Consider the following 24,993-nt stretch of genomic DNA (forward strand, 5'->3'; position numbering starts at 1 on the left):
GGCTTCCCCCATCGATTTTGCTTGTCAGGAGGTCGCAAAAGGGGATCTACGTGACTCTGGGGCACCGCAACCGTCATAAATATGAGTCAGTTGCCAAGGGTCTGAGTTTTGATCATGTCACCATGGGAATGTTGCTACGGTCGTTAAGGGTGAAAACTAGTTTTCTCACTGCTGTTGAATCTCTGTTTTCAGATCGTCATTTCTCCCAATTAGCACTGGAGACCTGAGCATTTTGTATTCTTATTTTAAATAACAGATTCACCCACCCTAAAAGCAGCCAGAGGAAGCTTGCTAGAGTAAAACGAAGAGCAGTATTAATAAGGCCATTGACATCCCTGGCTTTTCTAGGTGCCCCTCTTAGGAACGCAGGCTGGAGATACGGAGGCACATTTAAAGCATTTAAGGCATAAGATGAACCAACCTGATTTCGGTAAGGCTGTACGGAGGATCGATCCCGGTGTATGTGGGCGTCTCTCATTACAGATGGTCCCGATTCTATATGCATGGGTCCCACCGGAGTGGGCTGGAAAATAAAACACAGACACGTGTGAATCACATTCGCTGAAAGCAAAACAAGTTTAGCAATAGCAATAGCAGTTAGGCTTATATACCGCTTCATAGGGCTTTCAGCCCTCTCTAAGCAGTTTACAGAGTCAGCATATTGCCCCCAACAACAATCTGGGTCCTCATTTCACCCACCTCGGAAGGATGGAAGGCTGAGTCAACTCTGAGCCGGTGAGATTAGAACCGCTGAACTGCAGATAACAGTCAGCTGAAGTGGCCTGCAGTACTGCACCCTAACCACTGCGCCACCTCGGCTCATTAACACTTCCCCTGTTCCAAAGGGAAAAAGAAAAAAACCCTTTTGAAAAGGAAAAATACAGTGTGAACACCCAGGTTTGCAGGAAGGTTCCCGACTAAATACAGGTAGTCCTTGGACCTACGACCACAATTATGCCCAAAATGTCAGTTGTTTATTGAGACATTTCTCAAATGAATTTTGCCCCGTTTTACGACCTTTTTTTTGCTCCAATTGTTCAAGGAGTCACTGCAGTGTGTTCAGTTACTAACACGGTTGTTAAGTGAATCGGGCTTCCCTGTTGATGTTGCTTGTCAGAAAGTCTGAAAGGGGGATCACGTGACCACTGTACTTGAGAGACCGCCTACTGCCAATTACCTCCAATAGACCGATTAGGTCCCACAGATTAGGCCTCCTCCGAATTCCATCCGCCGGCCAATGCCGACTGGCGACCACCCGGAGGAGGGCCTTCTCTGTGGCTGCTCCGGCCCTTTGGAACGAGCTCCCCGTGGAGATTCGGACCCTCACCACCCTCCAGGCCTTCCGCAAAGCCCTTAAAACCTGGCTGTTCCGGCAGGCCTGGGGCTAATGAGTTTTTGCCCCCCCTCGAACGGTATGGCTGTTGAGTGTTTTAAATTGTGGTATTGTTTTGTTCATGTTCTTTTTCTTATCTGTACTCCCCCCCTGACTTGGTTGTGAGCCGCCCTGAGTCCCCTCCGGGGAATAGGGAGGCATAGAAATATAATAAACTCAAGCGGGTACGCTTCAAGGTGCTACTTATCACCTACAAAGCCCTGCAGGGTATTGGATCTGGGTACTTGAGAGACCGCCTACTGCCAATTACCTCCACTCGACCAATTAGATCCCATAGATTAGGCCTCCTCCGACTTCCATCAGCCGGTCAATGTCGACTGGCAACCACGCGGAGGCGAGCCTTCTCGGTGGCAGCTCCGACCCTATGGAACGATCTCCCCGTGGAGATTCGTACCCTCACCACCCTCCAGACCTTCCGCACAGCCCTTAAAACCTGGCTGTCCCGACAGGCCTGGGGTTAAAGATATTGACCCCACCCGAATTGTATGAATGTTGTGCTTTTAACAATGTATTGTTTTATGTGTTTAACATGGTTTGTCCTCCCTCCCCCTGAACTGTGAGCCGCCCTGAGTCCCCCCCAGGGAAAAGGGCGGCATACAAATAAAATATCTATCTATCTATCTATCTATCTATCTATCTATCTATCTATCTATCTATCTATCTATCTATCATCTATCTCAACTCAACCACTGCGACAGTCATAATTGTGAGCTAGCTGCAAAGAGCCTGAATTTTGATCATGTGACCATGAGGATGCTACAACGATCTTAAGTGTGAAAAAATGGACACCAGTCACTTTTTTTTCAGTGCTGTTGTAACTTTGAACGGCCACTCAATAAATTATTCTCAAGTCGAGGGCTACCTGTCCAGGCGGTAACATTACTTTCCAAATAACGAGACAATGAGAGGTTGCGTCAAAACTGGCTTTTAAAGAGCAACCCCTGGGGGGGGGGGGGGGAAAGAACCACAGCAGATGCCCCAGGACGACCACTTACAATTGGCCTGCCAACCCAGTCGTAGGCGTAATCGAAGGTGAATCCCCTCTTTTCAAATAACTCGGTGAAGATGGTTCGTAGGTAATCGTAGTCTGGTCTCTCGAAGAAGTCTAGCCGTCGGACGTAACGAAGGTAGGCGGCCATCTCCTCTGTTAAAGGGAATTAGGAAGAAGCAACATCAGACAATCTGTTCAGAAAGAAGTAGAAGCAGAATATATTTCAGCGTTACCTCACTGGTCAGGTTAAAATCCCCCTAAATTACCAGTTTACAGAGGCAGAGGGGATGGAGAAATCTGTCGCATGGATGGGCCACCCAGCCACAGGTTTCTAAAGGGGGCCTCCCTTATGAACATCACTGAAATATTTGCCAACTTACGGGCAAAAACGATTAGTAGTCACCAGCTTTGGAACAATTAAGGGTTTCTATTAGTGTTCTTGTTCTCCGAACTGGTATTGGACCTGGGTACTTGAGAGACCGCCTGCTGCCAATTACCTCCCAAAGACCCATTAGATCGCGCAGGGTCGGCCTCCTTCTCTGTTGCAGCTCCGGCCCTTTGGAACGAACTCCCCACGGAGATTCGGACCCTCAGCTCTCTCCCTGCTTTCCGAAAAGCCGTTAAAACCTGGCTGTGTCGGCAGGCCTGGGGTTGATGAGCTCCCTTCCCCTCTCGACAGGCGTGGTTGTTGGTCATTTTAAATGTCTATTTTGTACTTGTATGTTTCCCTTTCCCGTTTAAGTTGTTCGCCGCCCTGAGTCCCTTTTTGGGAATAGGGCGGCATATAAATAAAAGTTCAACTTAAGGGCACCGGTGGGTATAAAGATAAAATACGTAGCTATGGTCACTTCAAAAACTCAAGCTGAAGCAGAAATTTAAGACTTCATGGATTCTAATACAGATGTTATCTTCACACACCCACAGGACTGACTAAGGAGGAGATGCAGTCTGCTTGCTTTCAGTAGCCTGGGCGATGGTGGGATGTGGATTATACACCTCTGTATGCTGTGAATTTCTTACACTGATGGGTTGTGGAGTCCAGATTGGAAGGGCTGAACTCAACAGAAAGTCCAAGTCATAAAAAGGCCAGGTGATTCGAAGCAGAGACAGGAAAGGCTCTGCCAGGGATTAGGTAAAGGTAAAAGTTCCCCTCGCACATATGTGCTAGTCATTCCCGACTCTAGGGGGCGGTGCTCATCTCCGCTTCAAACCCGAAGGGCCAACGCTGTCCGAAGACGTCTCCGTGGTCATGTGGCCGCATGACTAAACGCCAAAGACAAACAGAACGCTGATACCTTCCCACCAAAGGTGGTTCCTATTTTCCTACTTGCATTTTTTTACGTGCTTTCGAACTGCTAGGTTGGCAGACGCTGGGACAGGTAACGGGAGCTCACTCCATTACGCAGCACTAGGGATTTGAATTGCCGAACTGCCGACCTTTCTGATCGACAAGCTCAGCATCTTAGCCACATGGCCACCGCGTTCACTTCTAAAAGAACTGAAGTAAACTGGTAGAACTCCATGTTCTAAAGAAGTTTCAAGGTGAAACCCTCCCTCATTTAATCAATGTTTGCTACACGTGTTCAGATCTTTTCTTTATTCCCCACCAGAGGAAGAGAGCATCAAGCACCACAGTTTAAGCTTCAAATTTGGTGATGGAGAAACCATCTTCTGTCAGGTACAGAACTGAACGACTGGAGACACAACAACTATCCAGGCCACTGGTACCAGGCCTGACAGAACCAGAAGCCAACAAGATATCTAAGAGAAGCGTCAACAATGCTTTTTACTTGTTTGCTCCAATGAGAGAAGCTTTGAACATTTCACCTGGGATTTGCTATGTTATTTTAATGCAAGTGTATCGTCTAGACTTGAAGTGTCCAATTGTGGCAACTTTAAGTCTTGTAGACGTCAATTCCCAGAATTCCCTAGTCAGTATATAAAATATGCCTGATTTTAGACTAGGGCATCACGAGGTATTCAATGCAGCCTATGTTTGGGACTGTAAGCCAACTGCAAAAAATGTTTTATCCGATGGGAAGTAGATTGCAAAATATCAGGAGTTTGCAAGTAATTATTCACACGGGTTCAAGAAAAAGTCAGATTTTAAAGTGTCATCGAAATTTGTGGCCAACTCTAAACATAATGTATTAAACTATGGTTTCCAGGTTAAAAAAATATATATACAGTGGCTAAGACACTGAGCTTGTCGATCAGAAAAGCCCTGCAATTCGGTGGTTCGAATCCCTAGCGCTGCATAACGGAGTGAGCTCCTGTGACTTGTCCCAGCTTCTGCCAACCTAGCAGTTCGAAAGCAAGTACAAATTCAGGTAGAAAAATAGGGACTTTTGGTGGCACAGTGTTCGTGCCCCTTTGGTGTTTAGTCATGCTGGCCACATGACCACAGAGACGTCTTCAGACAGCGCTGGCTCTTCGGCTTTGAAGTGGAGATGAGCACGCCCCCCCTAGAGTCGGGAACGACAAGCACACATGTCCAAGGGGAGCCTTTACCTTTACCTTATTTCTCTGCACTCACTACATTCTAAAAGTCACTGTTTTAATACTTCTTATTTCTAGGAGTAATTTACAGAAATGATAAGCCATAAGAACTTACCCGGGAAGTTCTCACAGAGAACATCAATTGGAGTATTCCTCTTTGTGTCCCCAATCTTCTGGTATCGCTCTTTCAATGTATCAGCCTGTGAAATGCAGAGGATTCTAATTTTAAAAACTATTATTGGGTCGTAATATGTAGGGTGCTGTCCTGGAGAGAAGGACAGGTGAAGTAACCAGAGGAACAATCTTTCAGTTGAGTTATAGAAGTTTGGCAAGCATTTAGCTAAATCTTTGCATGTCGTCTGACACATGTTTATTTGCATCATAACTCAGCAAGTTTTGCTTTTTAACACCAACCCGGGGAGGGGGGGGTAAGAGTAATTTAAATTTTTCCCACCTGCAAAATGAAACCAAATTGGTCCACTTTCTGTATACTAGCTGCCCTTTTAACTTGCCGGGGAAAGTATGATCATTCAATCATATTAATAGGGTGTTGTGGGTTGGTTTGTTTTAAAAAAATTTCAGGGATTTTTGTAAGCCACCCAATGTCTTCTGGAGCGGCCAACCGAACAAATCTACTCTATCAAATTAGGTGGGAGGGAGAAACCTGGATGCTGGCAGTGAGATGTCCTTCCGAAAGGATGAGAGCAAAAATGAGTTGTCAGAAGAGGCAGGTAATTAACACAGAAGCTATCTGCCAAAACCCAACTGATGCACATTTTAGCATCTACCTTAAGGCCTTGCCATGGTAAACTGCCTCGAAGAAAATACATGAACATGTGTCCAAGAGCTTCCAAGTCATCTCGCCGACTCTGTTCTAAAACACGTAAGAGAACAGAACACTGCTCTAACATTCTTAATCAACATTAGGTAAGTAATTACATTCCTAGCAATTAACTTCCATATGAAAAAGAAGACGTCCGTAAATAGGGAGACACGTAAGCAACGTTATCTACGAGGAGCCTGAGAAATTACTGATTTAGTAAAAGTTCGTTCTACACGTACAACAGAACTGAGTTGCTATTCATATTCTCCAAGGTGGCTATTCTCACATTCAAATGGAACACGCATCTGTGTTAAAACTAAACTGGACAATCTGGGGTTCTCCAGACGTTTTGCCCTATCACAATTTCTGACCTTTGCTCGGCTTTTTTTTTTTTTTTTTGTAATGTGTAAACCTGATTTATTCTTCTCTTAATAAAAAACAGGATTAAAAGCTTCATTTACTCGTTTTGTTTTCAATTCCCAATATGTGGAAAAGCACAAAATTTCAATTTTGTGTCATTACGAATAACGTCAGAAGAAGCTACTGTTGTTCTGTTTTGCTTGCAGAAGGAGAAGAAATACTGAATAAAAGCAGTGGTAGTTCTCACTTCCTAGTAGACAATTTTGGAAATGCTGGCTGACTAGGTCAATCCCAGCTGATAAGCAGCTATGAAAGGACACGTACTGGTAACATAAACTTCTTTGAATTCATATTTATTGCAGGCATGCCGAAGTCATATTGCTATCTAATTTTAAAGAGTCACAATATGAAAATTAGCAGCTCCCAAACATGTTTGTGTGATATAAACAGCACAGAAAATTATCCATTAGTGCAACATATTATACTGAACAAACCTTTGCCCAGGTGTGTATTAATGGACATATATCTTGCTGTTCCAGTAAGGCTCTTGTGTTCTCTGTAAGGTATATGTTTTTGTGTTTCAGAATCAATGTACTCCTTGGCCAATCCAAAGTCTATTATGTGGATGATGTGTTCTTTCTTATTTCCTTGCCGGCCAATAAGAAAATTCTCCGGCTTGACATCTCGATAAATGAGATTCCTTGAGTGCACAAATTCCATTCGAGTAAGCTATAAAAAGACAAAGAAGTAAGTTACTCTACATCTCTGAATTAAAAATCCTTTGCTAACTGTTCAAAACTAGTATTTTGAATTAAAGTTTGCATGTTCAGGATCACTAGATATGAAAATACCTACTAGATTTATATACCAAGATGCTTTTTTGCCGTAGTGAAAATGCATTCCTTTATTTAGCTAAAGGAAATGGAAAATATAAGCTAACCAGATCATAATCGGTTTAAGAAGCTACCTTCTAAAGAATGCACAGAAATTATTCTGGGTTGGGCATTTTGTTCATTAAAGATGTTAAATTATAATCCTACACTGTTATACCAAATGGACCAAGAAAAGGCCACAACATGCCTCAAACTATCTAACCGTCCCTAGAAAACAGTTTGAAAGCCACTGTCCATGAACTGATTTCAGTTCCTAACGCTCATTTGATACAGCCTATTTTAGCCACAAATCACCTGTAATCAAACTAGCAGCTTGGCTTAACTAGTGTTCTTTCAAGTGCCTGAGCTTCATTATGGAAACCCTTTGCTGAATCCATGGTAGTTAAATAGAACCAAAATAAACTTACAAAGAAAAGTTTGCACAGCAGTCAAAAAAAAAGACAGCACTGTAATTGGAAATATTTGAGGTTGGAAGAAGGGAGGATGTTTACAAAAACGTGAAACTGTTCTTTGACTCACCAGCTGAATTGCTATCATTAAGACAGTCTTCAGAGTGAATGTTCTATCACAGAGGTCAAACAAGTCTTCCAAACTTGGGCCAAGGAGCTCCAGTACCATGGCATTGTATTTTCCACATGGACCATAATAAAATACCTGTGGGAAGCCTTCAACTGAAACAAATGCAAAAACAAAACAAAAAAATATATTAACTGTACTATAGCAAGAGGATGTCACAGATAAAAGAACTACCAGCTTTGATGTAGGCCACCAAAATAAAAGTGCTAGAAAAATATATGCCAAGTTTCTTCATCACATTTCGTTTGATCTTTCCTTTTCAAAAGGAAACCTTAAGTTCCGAATTAGACCTATGCCAGCGCAGCCATTCATGGCAACATTTATACCGCTGGCAGAATTAATTCACTGAATTTGATGGTGGCTTACAGAGCTATGCAGATGGCCTCTAAGATTATTTATTTATTTATTTTCTGTTTGGGACAAACAATCAAATCACCAACTACTTTTCCAAGGGACCACCAAGTTTCAAATCAGTTTAAGAATGCGAAATGGAGATATATTACTTTTAAAAAAACAACAGTGAAGGTTTTTTGGGGGTGCAGAAAATGTTCCTTTGGCTCCTGTCTTGCATCTGATGAGTTATACGCACTACACTTATCATTGCTAAAAACTGCACCCTCTGATTTCTAGGGTACTTGTAGCTTTCAAACATACGGGTAAGTACTAGTTTCACTACACCCTGTTGCCACAATTCATTTTAACTCCTAGGAGAAAGATTTCTTACCTGAAGAGCCGAGGTGTTTATAAAATCTATACTCTAAGTGCAGTTGTGGGGCACGAGATTTTAATGGTTCCTATAAAACACAAAATAATGAAACGAAAATGAACTGATTGTTTAATGGTGGATTGTTTCACTAAATGACAATGTAGGAGCAGGAGTACATTAAATTGGTTTTGCAAATTTGCTTTCCAATTTGAATACACACACACTCTCTCTCTCTCTCTCAAAGTAAAGCCTTTCTATTGTAAAAATTTTATGCCACAGAGTCACATTTGTGAGGTGGATGGCTGTATAAATATAATAAATAAATTTAAAAGTAGTGGAAAAAACACATTGTTTTAAAAGGAGATAAACTGCCACGTCTTTAATGTTCAATGAGATATATTAGTGTTTCTCAACCTTGGCAACTTGAAGCCAGGTGGACTTCAACTCCTAAACTGCTGGGTGGAATTCTGGGAGATGAAGTCCACCCGGTTTCAAGTTGCCAAGGTTGATAAATGCTAAAATATATGATCATTTCCTAAATGTATACATACCCATATTAGGACTGTGCCATCTTCATAGGAAAGATGACAAACATGGCAAAACGTTCACTCTCAAAACATTCTGATCCTAAAACAGCCCACTCCACCCATAGAAAACGGTTCTGTATTCCAAAATTGGTCAGAACGGCTTCTTTCAGACTGAATCTATTATCGCGAGCAAGATGGACGCGTACCAATTCAATACATAAATCAATCTATTTCTCATGCCCACCGACTTAGGTAAGCTGATGGACGGGCATATAAGCAGGATTCCTCATATTAGATTCTTCCATTCATCTGCTGCAGTCCTTTTAAAAACTTGGTGGCAAGCAGTAAGAGTTTTAAAAATAATCACTGGCATTTAAATTGAGCAAGGATTGGTTTTAGTGAGCAGCACAGCAGATACTGAATTGGTTTCTACAAAATTTAAAGGTAATATCACTTTACAGCACATATATGAAATGTAGGCTGGATGTAATCAGGACAAATGTGGCTTGAAAATTTTTTCTTGTTGGGGTAATCTTCGGCATGCAGAAATGTTTTAAAACCACAAAACTACTCACCAGCTTGATTGCTACATATTCATTTGTGTAAAGATTTTTTCCTGCAAAAGAGAGAGAATTTTGTTTCAAATAGCAACCAGGATATGCAAATTATTATTTTTAGCTGTTAGGTTTCTCTAAAATTTAAAAAAAAGGTTCAATAGCTTGTTTATTTATTATCAACTTTCATTTGCAACTCACATTATCCCCAATAACCTATCTTCTGCAAATAATTAATCAATCTTTTAATGATTGTCTATATCAGTGTTTCTCAACCTTGGCAACTTGAAGATGTCCGGACTTCAACTCCCAGAATTCCCCAGCCAGCATTTGCTGGCTGGGGAATTCTGGGAGTTGAAGTCCGGACATCTTCAGGTTGCCAAGGTTGAGAAACACTGGTCTATATACTTTGAAAAGTAAATATCGAAATACAGGAAAGAATTATTCCTCAAAATACTTTACATTACAAGCAGAGGGTGTAACACCCAAGTAATAAAAATCCCAATTAATGTCAAGAATACTAAACCAAAGTTCATTAAAAAGGAACAAACAGGAAGTCAGAAAGCTGTGTTACATGTATGTATATGATGCCTGTATGCATTATAGCAACAGATAAAAAGGAAACGTTGCTACCACTACATGCAGTGTTTTATATGTACAGGCAACTTAGGACGATTCATTCAGTGGCCTTTCCTAGTTACAACGGCACTGAAAAAAGTGACTTGTGTTTTTCACACTTATGACCTTCTGACAAGCAAAGTCAACGGGGGAGGCAGATTCACTTAACAACCGTGTTACCAATCTAACACTTGCGGTGATTCACTTAACGACGGTGGCAAGGAAGATCATAAAACGGAGCAAACTTCACTTAACAAATGTCTCACTGAGCAACAAAAATTTGGGGATCAGTGGTGGTCCTAAGTCGAGGACCATTTGTGGGAGGAGATTCTGGCTAGCCAGGATTGAAAGCTGCTGAACCCGCCGGGCTCTTCTTACCTAGCCTGAGCTCTCCAAAATTACCACAGCCGATCTTCTTGCCAACCCTAAAATTGGGCCCGACCATGAGAACTCCAGCCGCCGAAGTGGAACTTGATGCTCGAGAACTGTGCGTGCTTCTTCCTGGATTCCCTTTCCCTGTTCGCCTTTCATCTTTCTCCCTAGTAATATGGTCCATGATCTTGCAATAAAAAATATCTGATAGTAAGTAGGATTTGGTCTTTGCACTTATTCTTGAAGAGAGAAATATAGATCCAGAAGAATCATTGGGTCAAACTATAAAATACTTTGGAGATCTTTTGGCATCATATCCGGGCTGTTCAGGCACTGTCACGGAAGGTCCGGGGATGACTTCACCGTCCTCAGCGAGGTAGAGGAAAACCTTACACTACCTGCAGAGGGGCAAAAAAAGGGGGGGGGGCAAGATCACAATCCGATTGGTAAAGGAAGAAGGTGAAACACAACAGGGATGTACAACAAAAAAGCGATTATTTATGGTGGCCTGCACTGGCTAAACAGCCCAAAACGAGCTATGTCAAAGTTACCAATCCCTGATACTACAGGTTTATGATTTACTTGTAACCTAATTCTGTGGTCCTACCTGGCCTGGGAAGGAAAGGCATAAAAGCATTTTGCTGTTCAACCCCCCAAAAAATGTTTGTTCCAGCTACATGTTTGTGGTGAAACCAATCTGGCTGGCTGACACTGAGTCACTATGCTCCCCCTAGAATGTAAGAGCCTCATGGAACTTAGATGGCTGTGATAACACAATGAGCTTTACGGGAGTTCAGGAAAAATAGTGGGCAGTGGGCAGGGCCATTAAGAAGGCAAGGTGCTTTTTGTCCTGAATAATCCAAAAACCTGTCTTCTTTTGTCTTTTAAAATAGTAAGTAATAATCAATAAGTCTGTAACTCATCTGGCAAAAAAGAAAACCTAAACATCTCCATTTACTTCTAGTATAGAAAAATGAGAAGTAAAAAATATCCCAGAAATGACACATCTTGAGCTGCATCTATAGTTAACTAAGTACAACGGCTAATACTTTTTTTTTTTATTTTGAAAGGATTCCCCCCGCCCCCCACTCCTATTCAAGCCAGCAGCATGAAAAGGCAGGGAAAATTGAGTTTTCAACCAAGTCTGAAGTGTGTGGTCTCAATAAGGAATTTGCCTTGAAAGCAAAACAAAAGTTTAATCTTTTGGTGTCAAGTGTAAATGAGAACAAAATAGAATAAAAGAAGTTAAATATTCTGATGTGTTTAAGGTAAAGGTTCCCCTCGCACATTATGTGCTGGTTGTTCCTAACTCTAGGGGGCGGTGCTCATCTCCATTTCAAAGCTGAAGAGCCAGCGCTGTCCAAAGACATCTCCGTGGTCATGTGGTTGGCATGACTAAATGCCAAATTGCTGTTACCTTCCCACCAAAGGTGGTCCCTATTTTTATACTTGCATTTTTTACATGCTTTCGAACTGCTGGGTTGGCAGAATCTGGGACAAGTAGATAATGAGAGCTTACTCCGTTACACAGCAGTAGGGATTTGAACCGCCAAACTGCCGACCTTTCTGATCGACCATCTCAGTGTCTTAGCCACTGAGCGCCCTTTTCTGATGTATTAAATACATCAAAATTTGAGTCCTGAGCAGAAGCTTGTGGAGTTATTTTTGTTTTTAAGGGACAAAATCTGAGATCCATTCTAGATTACAGCAATTTTTGGACCCTGCTGGATTGTTTAGGGGAGAGAATATTTTGAGTATCACAAATAGAAAATCACTCATCACTGGGTGATATGTCACGCACATAGCTTTAACATTTTCATTGGATTTTGACTGATATGCCAATGTAAGGGCTGCTTACCCTGTCTTGCATGATATTAAAATTTGAAATGTGCGCTGGATACATATTAAAATTATTATTTTTTAAAAAAATCAGTTGAGTATCCCATGATATAGAATTGTATAATGCAATCACCACAAAGTGAACAGAAAGACTGCCAGAAATACATACAAATAATTAATGCTACTACACTAAGCAAGGAGTAGAAAACTGCTGATCGGTTATATTTGGGAATTACTTATGTAAACATCAAACTAAAAGGGGAAATAAAGAACAGAGTTTATAACCTGACTTTGGAGTTTGGTTCTGAAATCGAAGAGCCAACTGACCGTATTAAGATGCAGCCACTTCAAATGAATCACTAGGTAAATACCATCATCAAAATGCAACCACCGACTCATCAATACATTATATACATTTTCAATTAATCCGAATAGATTTACCACCTATTTTGAAGAACAGTCAACAACTGGAGGTGGTTGCCATGGAAGTGGCACATAGTTGTGCCCACGCAACAGGACTGAGAAGCTGAAAACAAGTAGCTACAGGAGAATCAGAAACCCTGATAATGCAAGAAGACTGAAAGGAGAATTAACCACTGCTGAATTTTTACTCTGCCCTCAGTGACCCCTAAATAACAGAGATTAATAAACAATATTTCTCCTCTTTTTTGGTTTTATATATAACCATCTGTTTTTCAAAACAAAGGAAAACATTGTCAAAGCAAGTAGAGTTCCAAAATTCCCTTTCAAGCTTGTTCCGTTTGATACAAACAGTTCAATTAAATTACAGTATGTTGTTCATAGCGCTGCAACTAACGTTCCTTCGGAACCCAATAAGGTAAAGTTTAAGGTTCCCCTCGCACATATGTGCTAATCGTTCTTGACTCTAGGGGGCAGTGCTCATCTCCGTTTCAAAGCCGAAAAGCCAGCGTTATCCAAAGACATCTCCGTGGTCATGTGGTAAAGGCACACAGAGCACTCTTACCTTCCCACCAAAGTGGTTCCTATTTTTCTACTTGCATTTTTACATGCTTTCAAACTGCTAGGTTGGCAGAAGCTGAAACAAGTAACGGGAGCTCATCCTGTTACGCGGAGCTAGGGATTCAAACTGCCGAGCTTTCTGATTGACAAGCTTAGCGTCTTAGCCACTGAGCCACCGCGTCCCTGGGAACCCAACAGAATCCCTATCAAAACTCTCAATTATCAAACTTCTATATATACTTTACTTTACTTTAAACGGATCACTTCTGATTGGCAAATCAAATGGGAACGGTAATTTTTACATAACACGGAAGAATAAAGTTTCAGATAGCATTAGAATTTATTTATCACTCTAACACCAATAGTTACATGAGCTATCATTAATGAAACCTGATATAGATACCCAGGCATTCATCATGTGACTTGGATCAGTTTGGCAACCTTGGCAACTTGAGGATGTATGGACTGGAGGATTCTGGGAGCTGAAGTCCACATATCTTTTAAGTTGCCAAGGTTGAGAGACTCTGGTTTGGTTAAATCCCTTCAAGTCTCATATCAGAGACCACTTAGCAATCCAAAAGTCTAATTCCCAATTTATTGACTGAATGGATATGACTATACAACATTGTAATCCATAGTCGTGGTGAATTATTGTAAAGAACTGAAGAAGCTTCTTGGATGAGAGGTGAAACATTTTCGAGAAAAAGCCAAGGATGCTCAGTAGAGTTTGGAACAGCACCTTCAGGACAACCGTAGCCTGAATGATTGAGAATCTCCATTAGGCATTTATTATAAAGAAGTATTTTAAAAGGAAGATATCTTTGTTGTGGTACTTTATAAATCCAAAGTGTTTCATTAAACAGAACTGTATTCTACAATTTTAAGAACATTTAATCACATTCCTCCCAAATCAAAGGCAGTATATGTCTATGTAACACTGAACAACAGACTGCCAAAATAATCTGCTGCAGATTTTTTTCTGCCAAACAGGAAGAAGTGGTATTCCATACGTGAAGAGTTAGAGCAGTGTTTCTCGACCTTGGCAACTTTTAAGTCTTGTGGACTTCAACTCCCAGAATCCCTCAGCCAGCTGGCTGAGAAATTCTGGGAGTTGAACTCCACGGGATTTAAAAGTCACCAAGGTTGAGAAACACTGAGTTAGAGGAAAGATGAAAACAATCTTCTAGGAGAGACATGATTCCATTAAAGTACCATGAAATTAAAATGGAACAATTATATCAAAGCAAAACTATACATTTCAATGCCGAAGTATTTATAACAGTTGCTACTGAAAGCAAGTTTGAAGCTGCTTCCACTAACAAATGCGTTTTAGTTTTAAGTTTTAGTTACAGTTTTAGTTTAGTTTTAATTTAGTTTTAGTTACAGTTCCTCTGAAACACCTACAGATATTTCCTATCTATACGAGAATTTGAGCTTCTAGCCAAAAGTATAATCTAGGATATTTTTTAAAAAATTACTTCCACTTTCAAAAACTGCTTTTTATTCTTTCACATAACAATATTTCTCTCATCTGGGAAATGAATTAAGGAAGACATCATTTCAATTCAACTACATTTAACATTCCTCTCATTGTAGCCTGTACCTCTCATCTCCATCTTTTACCTATTTCAACATCCTCATAGCATTTAATTTGTTGACTCAAGGTCTTCAGGTTGACGTTTACCAAACAAACATCAATTCCCCAAAAGTCAAAAAGGAATTTCGTCAAGAGTGACGTCCAACAGAGAGAAGTACTGCAAAAAGATCATCATTCAGCTACAGACCATAATAAACCACTGCACTTTAAGCACTGAGTCATCTAGGTTGAAAGAAAAACAAGGCAATCAGGAAGGTGCAAAGAGGAAGCCGAAGAGAAGAAAAAAGAAAAGAAAAGCATATTCCTTTGGTGCGTTTGCTTCCTTACATCCTTACAAACTGTTCAAGTTGTCACAGAGGGAGCCCAGGCTAAAAGTGATCCATCCAGGCTGCAATTCAAAACTCAGGGGAAAATAGGTTCTTACACCAAGGGGGAGAGTTCAGGTTTTTAAAAAACAGAAACTTTCTTTTCCAACAGAAGAGGAAATTTACACTTCAGAGTTGAACTGTGGAATTCTCGTCTCAAAGGTGCTTTTTCAAAGCACTTTTTCTGGAGTTTTTCTCCTTGAGAAAGAAGACGTTTCACGTCTCACCCAAGAAAGCTTCATCAGAAGAACTGACGAGACCCTCGCCCAAGCAGCTTTATCAGAAGAACAGAGGAAGAAGCTTCTTGGATGGGAAGTGAAACGTTTTCAAAGAAAAACAGCTGCCTTTTGAAAAAGTACTTTTGAGACAAACCAGGAATGACTGAGAATCTCCACAGACATGTCTGTCTGTCTCTCTCTCTCCCTCTCTCTGCGGTTTTTCTTGCGGACGTTTCATTACCCCATTGCTATCATCATCAGGACTACAAGGGAGCGGAATTTGCAAATGAACAATTGGGGAATGAACAAGGAAATGTCTTCAAGAAAACAACCAAGCTCAGAGGGCACCAAGGAACGACAGCTCTCCCCACCCCAGATAGATAGATAGATAGATAGATAGATAGATGATAGACAGACAGAGAGAGGGATAGATATAGATAGGGGGGGAGAGAGAGAGAAAGAGAGAGAGAAATATAGAGAGAAAGAGAAATAGAGAGATAGAGATAGATAGATAGATAGATAGAGAGATAGATAGATACAGATAAAGAGATAGATAAATGGATGGATGGAGATGATAGATAGATAGATAGATAGATAGATAGATAGATAGATAGATAGATAGATGATAGACAGACAGAGAGAGGGATAGATATTGATAGGGGGAGAGAGAGAGAGAGAGAGAAAGAGAGAAATAGATATAGAGAGAAAGAGAAATAGAGAGATAGAGATAGATAATGATAGATAGATATAGATAGATAGATAGATAGAGATAAAGAGTTAGATAAATGGATGGATGGAGATGATAGATAGATAGATAGAGAGAGAGAGAGAGAGATACAGATAAATAGATAGATAAATGGATGGAGGTAGGTAGTTAGGTAGGTAGGTAGATAGATAGATAGATAGATAGATAGATAGATAGATAGATAGATTGACTGTGGGTAAGTAGATGATAGATAGATAGATAGATAGATAGATAGATAGATAGATAGATAGATAGATAGATAGATAGATAGATTGATTGATTGATTGACTGTGGGTAAGTAGATGATAGATAGATAGATAGATAGATAGATAGAATGCATGCATGCGTGTTGTATGTATGGTGTGTGTGTGTACACAAACATACACACAAACCAACCCACGGCAAAGCACCTAACAGGCCCGGGGCAGCCGTTTCCCAGGCGGCGGCGGCGGTGTGAGGAAAGGCGTCTCCGCTTCAATGGATTCCGCCTCCCCAGGCGAACCCTCCGCGGGGCTCTCCACGTGGCCGTCCCGACGTGCAGCGCCGAGCACCGCCGGGGCCTCCGCCTTCCTCCCTCCCTCCCTCGCCCCCTTTCTTTGTCTCCTTCCCAGATGGCAGCCGAGGAAGAGCCCGCCACACGGAAAGCCTGCCTGCCGAAGGCCGGCCTGGGGTTGTGGGGAGGGGACCGGGTGTGTGTGTGTTGAGTTGGCTCCGGAGAAGCGACCCCCGACCCAAAACGAAGGCGGGGAAGGGGAAAGGAGCTGCCCGGGCGCCGTTTAAACGCCCCACATGGCCGGAGGGCTCCGCCCTCGAGGCGGGGGAAGGGGAGGAGAAGAGAGCCCCCCACAACTCAGGAGCCCCCCACTCAGCTCCGGGCCTTCGGGGCGCCCCCTCAGCGGCGGAGGGCGAGGAGCGACGCCCCCCCTTCCCGCCCTCTCTCGCGAGCGTTCCCGTCGGCTACGGTTAACGGCGGACGCTCCCGCCCGCCTCCCTCTCGCCCGGAAAACCCAGCCCGCAGCTCGGCCTTCTTACCGTCCCGAGGAAAAGCCGCTTCTCCCGGCTGGGAGGGGGCGCGAACCCGGGGCCACTGCCCCCTCCTTCGCTGAGCGCTCTGAGGGGAGAGGGGGGGGGGAGCGGGCCACCCCGGAAGCGCTTCCCGCGGACACGCCCTACGACGGCCGGCGCCCTATGGGAGAGACGCCAGCCGGCCCGAGGCGCGCGTCACAAAAGTGTTTCCGGGGCCCGGACGCCCTAGCAACCGCGTCCGGTTGCTAAGCGGGATAAGGCGGGGCTTCGGACGGCGGGGCCTGCGCAGGCGCAGAAAGGCGGGAGGGTTTCCTTCAGCCAGGAGACAGATGATGGGGATGAGTGAGGGGGGGCGGGAGATAGTGACACGTGGGTTGTGGGGGGTCACGTGTGAGTTGTTTATATGCTGGTCCTGGGAAGGGATCCCTGGCTTGAGCAGGGATGGAAGACCACTGGGTGGTTGTTGTTTCTTTTCCTCTTCCCTTCTTCTTCCTCCTCCTCCTCCTCCCCCCTTTCTTCATCTTCTTCACCTTCTCCTTCCTCCTCCTATTCTTCTCCATCATCTTCTTCCTCCTCCTCCTCCCTCTTTCCCCTCCTCCCTTTCTTCATTCCCTTCTTCCTCTTCTCTTTTTTCCTCTTCTTCCTTCCCTTCCTCCTCCCCCTTTCATCTTCTTCCTCCTCCTCCCTTCTTCCTCCTCCTTATCCTACATTAAAAACTAAGAAACCTATAGCACCATACAAAGGAGCAGAAAAGATTTATTCTGACTTCAAACCCAATGTCCTTTAGATTAACAATTGGAAGGGACCTTGTAGGTCATCTAGTCCAACCCCACCAAGCAGGAGACCCTACACCATTTCTGACAGATGGCAGTCCAGTCTTTTCTTGAAAGCCTCCAGTGATGAAGCTTGCACAACATCCGTTCCATGGGTTGGTTGTTCTCACTGTCAGAAACTTTCTCCTTATTTCCAGGTTGAATCTCTCCTTGGTCACTTTCCATCCATTATTCCTTGTCTGGCCTTCGGGTGCTTTGGAAAATAGCTCCTCCTCTCTCTGGCAGCCTCTCAAATATTGGAACACTGCTATCGTCTCCCCTTGTCCTTCTCTTCACTAGACTAGCCGTGCCCAGGAGTTCCTGCAACTGTTTTTCATGTTAGTCCCCTAATCATCTTGGTTACTCTTCTCTGCACTCTTTCTAGAGTCTCAACATCTTTTTTATAGTGTGGTGACCTAATATAATGGGAATTCTGGAAACTCTAATCTCAAAGCAGTTGAATATTTAGCCGGAATATCCTGAAAGCGAACTTCCTTATCTTTCCCACTGCCACAAAGTTCGATACAAGGAAAGTATGAATACTCATAATCTTTAAAATCATTATTTAAGAACTAATCGCAGTCTGCACATAGACAAACCAGTTACCCAGATTAAAAAAAAACAAGAATCGCTGTGCTGAATTCTGTAAAACTGATATATCTTTATTAGGCCAATTCCACAATTACAAATAATGTAGTAATTGGATAATCAGAAAAAAATTTAACCCTACCCTCAATGCCATAAAACAAAGATGGAAGCAAACTGGAAAATCTTTAGAAGTGTTAATCTGTTATTTCTAATATCAGAAATTCTATGCTTCGAGTTGCCTTCGTACCCAAATTTGGCCTATTCAAGCTATTACATAGAGCCAATGTAGAAATTCTACTATTCTGCCACTCAATTAAGTACATTTCTTGGGTCTTATTTCTTTTAAATCCAAAATAATTATTCGTTCAGCATGTTCTAGTTTACAGAAAAAAACCAGCATAGCAACAAGATTTTGTACAGAAGCATAAGAATGTTATTTAACACTGGTATGGCACAGAACTTTAATAAGTGCTTAAAGAAGCAAAAACAAATTTAATACGAAGCATTTAGTTACTAGTTAAGAATCATTAAAACACTTTTAAGTATTAAGAGCATTGTATCAATGACCTGACTTTTTTTTTTTTTTAGTCTGCCAACTTTTACGTTATTTTAGTCAACAGAATAGCATGCCAGATGCTTATAAACACTTGATTCAAACGGAATATATGCAATATATATACAGCCTATACACAATGCTCTCGGAGCGCAAGATCTGCTTTGCAGATCCAGGATTAGCTCACATTTGATCATCTTCAGATTCTTCCTGCTCTGCAGGACAAGGAGGCAAAGGGCGTGCCCTGTTAATGGGGAAAAAAATACAAGTCAGCGACTGTTCACATCTTTAAAATTCCAGTAAATTATATTTTCAATAGCTGAGCCCTTAGAAGAGACTAAAAATATCGTAAAGGCACGCAGCCTTCACCTTGAACTGGGATCTGTTTTCCAGTTAGATCAGAAACCTTCTAAGCTCCCTTATCATACAGTCACTTCTTTCTTTCCGTGTTGCCATGAATAAAGATTCCAGAACATGGTCTATTTTGACAGAGGTCGAAAATTCTATTACCTAGCTCAGTGTTTCTCCACAATGGCAACTTTTTAAGCTGTATGGACTTCAACTCCCAGAATTCCCCAGCCAGCTCTTATGGGAGCTGCAGGTAACTTGAAGTTACCAAGGTTGAGAAACACTGAATTAGGTAACGCTGGAAACCCTATTTAAAAAAACCCATTTGCAAAAAGCAATGAAACAAAAGCTTCCCTGTGTGAAATAAGCTTCCCAAATGTTTGTAAGGTTGACTTAGTCTTCTGTCCTTCCAAGGTGGGTAAAATGAGGACCCAGATTGTTGGGGCGATAGACCGACTCTGTAAACCGTTTAGAGTGGGCTGTAAAAGCACTGTGAAGCGGTATATAAGTCTAAGAGCTATTGCTATTGCCCCTAATACCTAGTAAAAATCCATTTTAGACATGGATTCTCCGAAACTCATGCTGTACCGAGTGAACAAGGCTAGGGAATTGTCATTTTCACTGAGCATTAACTAAGGTGGTTAGATCAAGCAAGGTAGAAGTTTTAAAACTTGCTTCACCAATTCTCCTGTAGAACATTAAACGTGGAATATCCTGCCAGGTGTTTTGCCACTAGGAACGAACAGATAGCTGTTCTGACCCCCCCTTGTCCTACACCAACACACACTCCAAGTCAAAGATAAGTTACGGCGTTTAAGTAACGGACAGACAGGTCCTTGGCAGCAAACCGGCACAGACAAGCTTGAGCAGCAATCCAGCACAGATAAGCCGTGGCAGCAATCCAGCCTGTCAAGCTCACAATAATGTTCTCCAACATTAGTTCCTACATTGACTTCTGCAAAAAGGGCGTGTGCACAAGCAGTCCTTTTATAGTCTGGAGAGGAGCCTAATGACCACCAGCTGAGTGCAATTACCTCCTGTACTTGCACAACTGTTCCTGACGCCTATTTGCTCTTCGGTGCCCGGCATCCAGGAACAACTCATTGCTGGCGTCCGGATCACACTCCCTTGTCTCCACCCCACTGGTCCAAGGCTCAGGCGCCTCCTGGTGGCCAACCAGCCTCTCTGCACCCTGCTCGGAGTCGGAACCCTGTCCAGGGTCCTCCACATCCTCCAGAGCCGACTCATAGGGCCCCTCGCTGTCGGAGTCTGGTGGCAGCTCCAACGGTTCCTGCTGGGCCCCAACAGATAGCCATCCTTACCTCTTTCTCCGTTTCCCTATTTCGCTGCACCCGGGCTCTTCCTCCGAGTTGTGGTTCTCCTTTTCCCGACGATTTGGAGTTTGCCTAAAGAATTCCCCGATGCCTTTTTGCCAAGTTGGAGTTGGCCTCACACATACTGGGTTGCCTCCTGCGTACTTACTTTCCCCTGTGGAAAACAAACCAGAATTCATCAGTGCCCAGCTAACAAAGAAAAAACAACAACAACACACCCAACTTACAAGTAGGCCTTGATTGATGATTGTTTGATGACAGTTCGAAGTTATAATGTCCTTGGAAAAAGTGATTTGCCACAACCTGGCCTCAAAGTTGACTCTTGCACATCCCCTCGGTGTGTCACGCGATCACAATCAGGGCACTTGGCAACCTGCTCTCATTTACAATAATGGGAGCAATTTGCAATCACGTGATGGCAATTGGCAACCTTCCCAACCAATTTCTACAAGCAAATTGGGGAAGCCAGATTCACTTAGCAATTGTGGTTTGCTTTGCAAAGTCAGGTCTGGTTACATAACTCACTTCATGATTTAGCAAATTACATTCCAGTTTCAATCCTGGCTGTAAACTGAAGACTACCAGTAGTAGCTACAAAAGCTTCTGATCCACATATGGATTAATCTCTGGATGCTCAAGCTATGTCAAGTTAGTTGAAACAAGCCGTCTTTGCTAAACTGGAATGCAAGAGTGACAGCATGCATCAGATTAGCAATTTCAAGTATCCATCTCACAGAAGTGAATATGTGAGGCTGCTGCCTATTCCTAAACCATTTGAGGAATTATTCCCAGAGCATTAAAAGCACAAAATATTTTAGGCCCAGCTCAAATATATTGACTCAAGAAGAAACAGCAGAACAAAAGAAAAGCCTAGAAACTATATTATACTTGGCAACGGTTCACCGGCAAATGCGCGCTAGACAAAAGCGTGCCGACAAAACCACGGGGAGAAAAGCATGAGTTCGAAATCACACCGACGAATGAGCACAGAAGCACGCCGACAACAGCGCACTGACAGAAGCGCGCTCTAAACCTAACCCTAAAGGTAACCCTAAAGGTAACCCTAACCTAACCTTAACCCTAACCCTAACTTTAAACCTAACCCTGAACCTAACAGAGCCGAGGTGGCGCAGTGGTTAGGGTGCAGTACTGCAGGCCACTTCAGCTGACTATGATCTGCAGTTCAGCGGTTCAAATCTCACCGGCTCAAGGTCGACTCAGCCTTCCATCCTTCCGAAGTGGGTGAAATGAGGACCCAGACTGTGGGGGCAAGTTGCTGACTCAATTTGCTAAAAAATCTGTAAACCGCTTAGAGAGCGCTGAAAGCCCTATGAAGCGGTATGTAAGTCTAATAAATAAATAAATAAACCTAACCCTAACCCTTACATTAACCGTAATGGCGCTTCTGTCAGCGCTCTTTTGTCGGCGCGCTTCTATGCTCATTCGTCAGCGTGCTGTCGACGCCGCGGTTTTATCGCCACGGTTTTGTCAGCGCGCTGTTGTCGGGCGCGCATTTGTCAGGTCATGCTTGGCAATAACCCTGTGGTGGTGTAGCTCTAGATTAAACAGCCACAGTACCGTATTTTTAATTTAAAGCCGAAGGAAAGGATAGAAAGCACCACAAAGTTAAGTAAGTGGAGCTTCAATCTGATTGTAGCAGTCCTCGACTTACAACAGTTCATTTAGCGACGTTCAAACTTACAACAGTGCTGAAAAATGTGATTTATGACCATTTTTTCAAATGTACCTTTGCAGCATCCTGCGGTTAAAATTCAAATGCTTGGCAACTAGTTCCTATTGATGGCCGTTGCTATGAGGAGCAAAGTCAATAAAGGAAGCCAGATTCACTTAATTATCAGGTTACTCATCTATCAACCCACCATGGTTCACTTAACGACTATGGCAAGAAAGGTAGTAAACATATTATAATGCAATATGCGAGGACAGTTTCTATGGTGGACCGATAGAAAGAGGTCATCAGGTGGATCAATGGCTGATGACCTCTTTCTATAGGTCCACCATAGAAAGTGTCCTCACATATTGCATTATAGAATGGTAGGCTGGTTTAACAGCTGGGGACAGGAAGGCCCTACAGAGAGAGATCAATTCGGCACAAGAAACCATTGGTTGCCCTCTGACACCACTGGAGCCGAGGTGGCGCAGTGGTTAGGGTGCAGTACTGCAGGCCACTTCAGGTGACTGTTATCTGCAGTTCAGAGGTTCTAATCTCACCGGCTCAAGGTTGACTCAGCCTTCCATCCTTCCGAGGTGGGTGAAATGAGGACCCAGACTGTGGGGGCGATATGCTGACTCTGTAAACCGCTTAGAGAGGGCTGAAAGCCCTATGAAGCGGTATATAAGTCTAACTGCTATTGCTATTGCTATTGGATGACATGGCCAGGTCTCGCTGCTTTAGCAGAGAGAGGAAGATACTCAGAGATGATTCACACCCCGGTCAGTCTCTCTTTGCACTTCTACCATCGGGCAGAAGACATCGAAGTATAGCCAGGTGAACGATTAAGTTTAAAAATAGTTTCTATCCTTGGGCTGTCAGACTTTTAAATACAACCACAATCACTCCACGCACACGGGAAACGAATGACTAGTTGTTGTTTTTTCTTTCTTTTTTCGTTTCCGCTATAATGTTGAAACCAGTGAGGTTAAAACCAATTCCGTTGTATTTATTTTCTGCAATGACAATAAAGACTGCACTACTAACATAAGGCAAAAGTCACTTCACAAATGTCTCGCTTAATAGCAGAAAGGCGGGGCTCAATTGTGGTTGCACGTGGAAGGATACTTGTACTTCCAGAGCAATTCTAAATTGAAAATCCCCAGCCGCCTTCAACCTCTGTCCAAAGCAGCATTAAAGCCAGTCATGTATCTTACACACTCACCTTTCCTTGATGCAGGAGATGAACTGACATTCACCTGTCCAGAGACCAGCGCTTTCCGAGGAGCCCTAGCAGCTACCACTGGCAGAAAGAAAGAATTAAGAGATTATTTACATTTTAAAGATGCCATTAAGCCCAATTATCTAGGCCTCGGGCCAGTTTGCTTCTTGTTAACAATCCACAAAGAGTAGGGCAATTTTATAAAACGCAGGGTTGAAACCAGTGACAAGGGCGAATGTGCTCTCCTCCAAGGTGCTTCTATCTAGTCTAAGCTGATGAAGGTTTGACTGGATGCAGTTTCCCAGCTGTGTGAATGCAGCCCGAGACAAAACCCTTTTATCTTTTGTCTTCTTGAATTAAAAGTCAGCACCTCGTTTCCTTTTAAGGAGGAAGCTGACTTTTGTGTCTTTCATCTCAGCAGCCATGCCAGGGAGAGCTACCTCGAATGAGAGCATTCCTGCATTTCAAAGGGAGTTTCACTGGGAGTTGCAATACACACCTTGCGTTCAATCAACAAGGTCAGCTAAAAATCTAATGCCCTGGGCACCCTATGCTAACCTCAGTTGCCTTTTTCAGGGCTTGCTGGGTCTTAAATCCAGCTTAATAGCCTAAACCTAGTTAAAATCCATCCCGTTTAGAAGGAAGATGGAAGAATGCAAGGCAGCTGTTTTAAATATGACAATTCACACACCATTCTTTTATCCGGGATAAAGGCAGCTAGAGTCAGACCCAGGTTAGTCTCTCTGCTTTCCTTTCCCCCTCCCCTCCCCATGTGGTATGAACCTAATCCCTTTAAGCAGTTAATTATTAGAGACCTTATGCAAGCCGGCTAGTTCTGCATCCTGATTAGTTCTGCATTCCAGTTAGTTCTATATCCCACTTAATTCTGCATTCTGGTTAGTTCTATATCCCACTTAATTCTGCATCCTGGTTAGTTCTATATCCCACTTAATTCTGCATCCTGGTTAGTTCTATATCCCACTTAATTCTGCATCCTGGTTAGTTCTATATCCCACTTAATTCTGCATCCCGGTTACTTCTGTCTCTCCCTTAATTCTGCACCCGTTAGTTCTGCATCCCAGTTAGTTCTATATTCAAGTTAGTTCTGCATCCCACTTAATTCTGCATCCCGGTTAGTTCTATATCCTGGTTAAGCCTCTGCAAATGCGTTTACCTTTCCGATAGGCACCGGAGGTGCCTCCGCAGTTCGCCTTGGTCCGCACCATGCCCGTCCTTTGCCGTTGCACCGAAGAAAGAAAAACCTGGACTAAAAAGGAAGCCGGGAAGGGAAGCAAGAAGAAAAGGCAAAAGGCGCAACTTTCTTGCAAAAGCGGCCGAGCTGCTCCTTCCTCCGGCCGCGATATTCGGGCTTCCCGCGCGC

The 24,993-nt window shown here is 42.9% G+C and overlaps 2 protein-coding genes across 5 annotated transcripts in view; both read right to left on the reverse strand.

The window, feature by feature from the left end:
- The window catches only part of LOC116519164 (casein kinase I), a 33,907-nt gene extending 16,700 nt beyond the window's left edge, over positions 1-17,207 (reverse strand). For all 4 annotated transcript variants that reach the window (XM_032232892.1, XM_032232891.1, XM_032232894.1 and 1 more), the window contains exons 1-10: positions 17,090-17,207; positions 10,319-10,710; positions 9,344-9,384; positions 8,260-8,329; positions 7,479-7,630; positions 6,561-6,795; positions 5,672-5,757; positions 4,999-5,083; positions 2,389-2,537; positions 422-523 (exon numbers count right to left, since the gene is read on the reverse strand). In XM_032232892.1, the coding sequence (XP_032088783.1) occupies positions 422-523; positions 2,389-2,537; positions 4,999-5,083; positions 5,672-5,757; positions 6,561-6,795; positions 7,479-7,630; positions 8,260-8,329; positions 9,344-9,384; positions 10,319-10,496 (1,098 nt within the window). In that variant the 5' untranslated portion in view covers positions 10,497-10,710; positions 17,090-17,207. The remainder of the gene's footprint in view (positions 1-421; positions 524-2,388; positions 2,538-4,998; positions 5,084-5,671; positions 5,758-6,560; positions 6,796-7,478; positions 7,631-8,259; positions 8,330-9,343; positions 9,385-10,318; positions 10,711-17,089) is intronic.
- A 1,329-nt stretch (positions 17,208-18,536) lies between these two features.
- On the reverse strand, positions 18,537-24,868 carry LOC116519487 (PCNA-associated factor-like). Its single transcript, XM_032233367.1, has 4 exons — positions 24,787-24,868; positions 23,616-23,693; positions 20,707-20,872; positions 18,537-19,280 (listed from the first exon to the last, which is right to left on the reverse strand). The coding sequence occupies exons 1-4, from the start codon at positions 24,836-24,838 to the stop codon at positions 19,220-19,222; spliced, it is 357 nt and encodes a 118-aa protein (XP_032089258.1). The 5' UTR covers positions 24,839-24,868; the 3' UTR covers positions 18,537-19,219.
- Positions 24,869-24,993: the final 125 nt, after the last annotated feature.

Source organism: Thamnophis elegans, chromosome 16 (assembly GCF_009769535.1).
Source record: "Thamnophis elegans isolate rThaEle1 chromosome 16, rThaEle1.pri, whole genome shotgun sequence".
Taxonomy (NCBI): domain Eukaryota; kingdom Metazoa; phylum Chordata; class Lepidosauria; order Squamata; family Colubridae; genus Thamnophis; species Thamnophis elegans.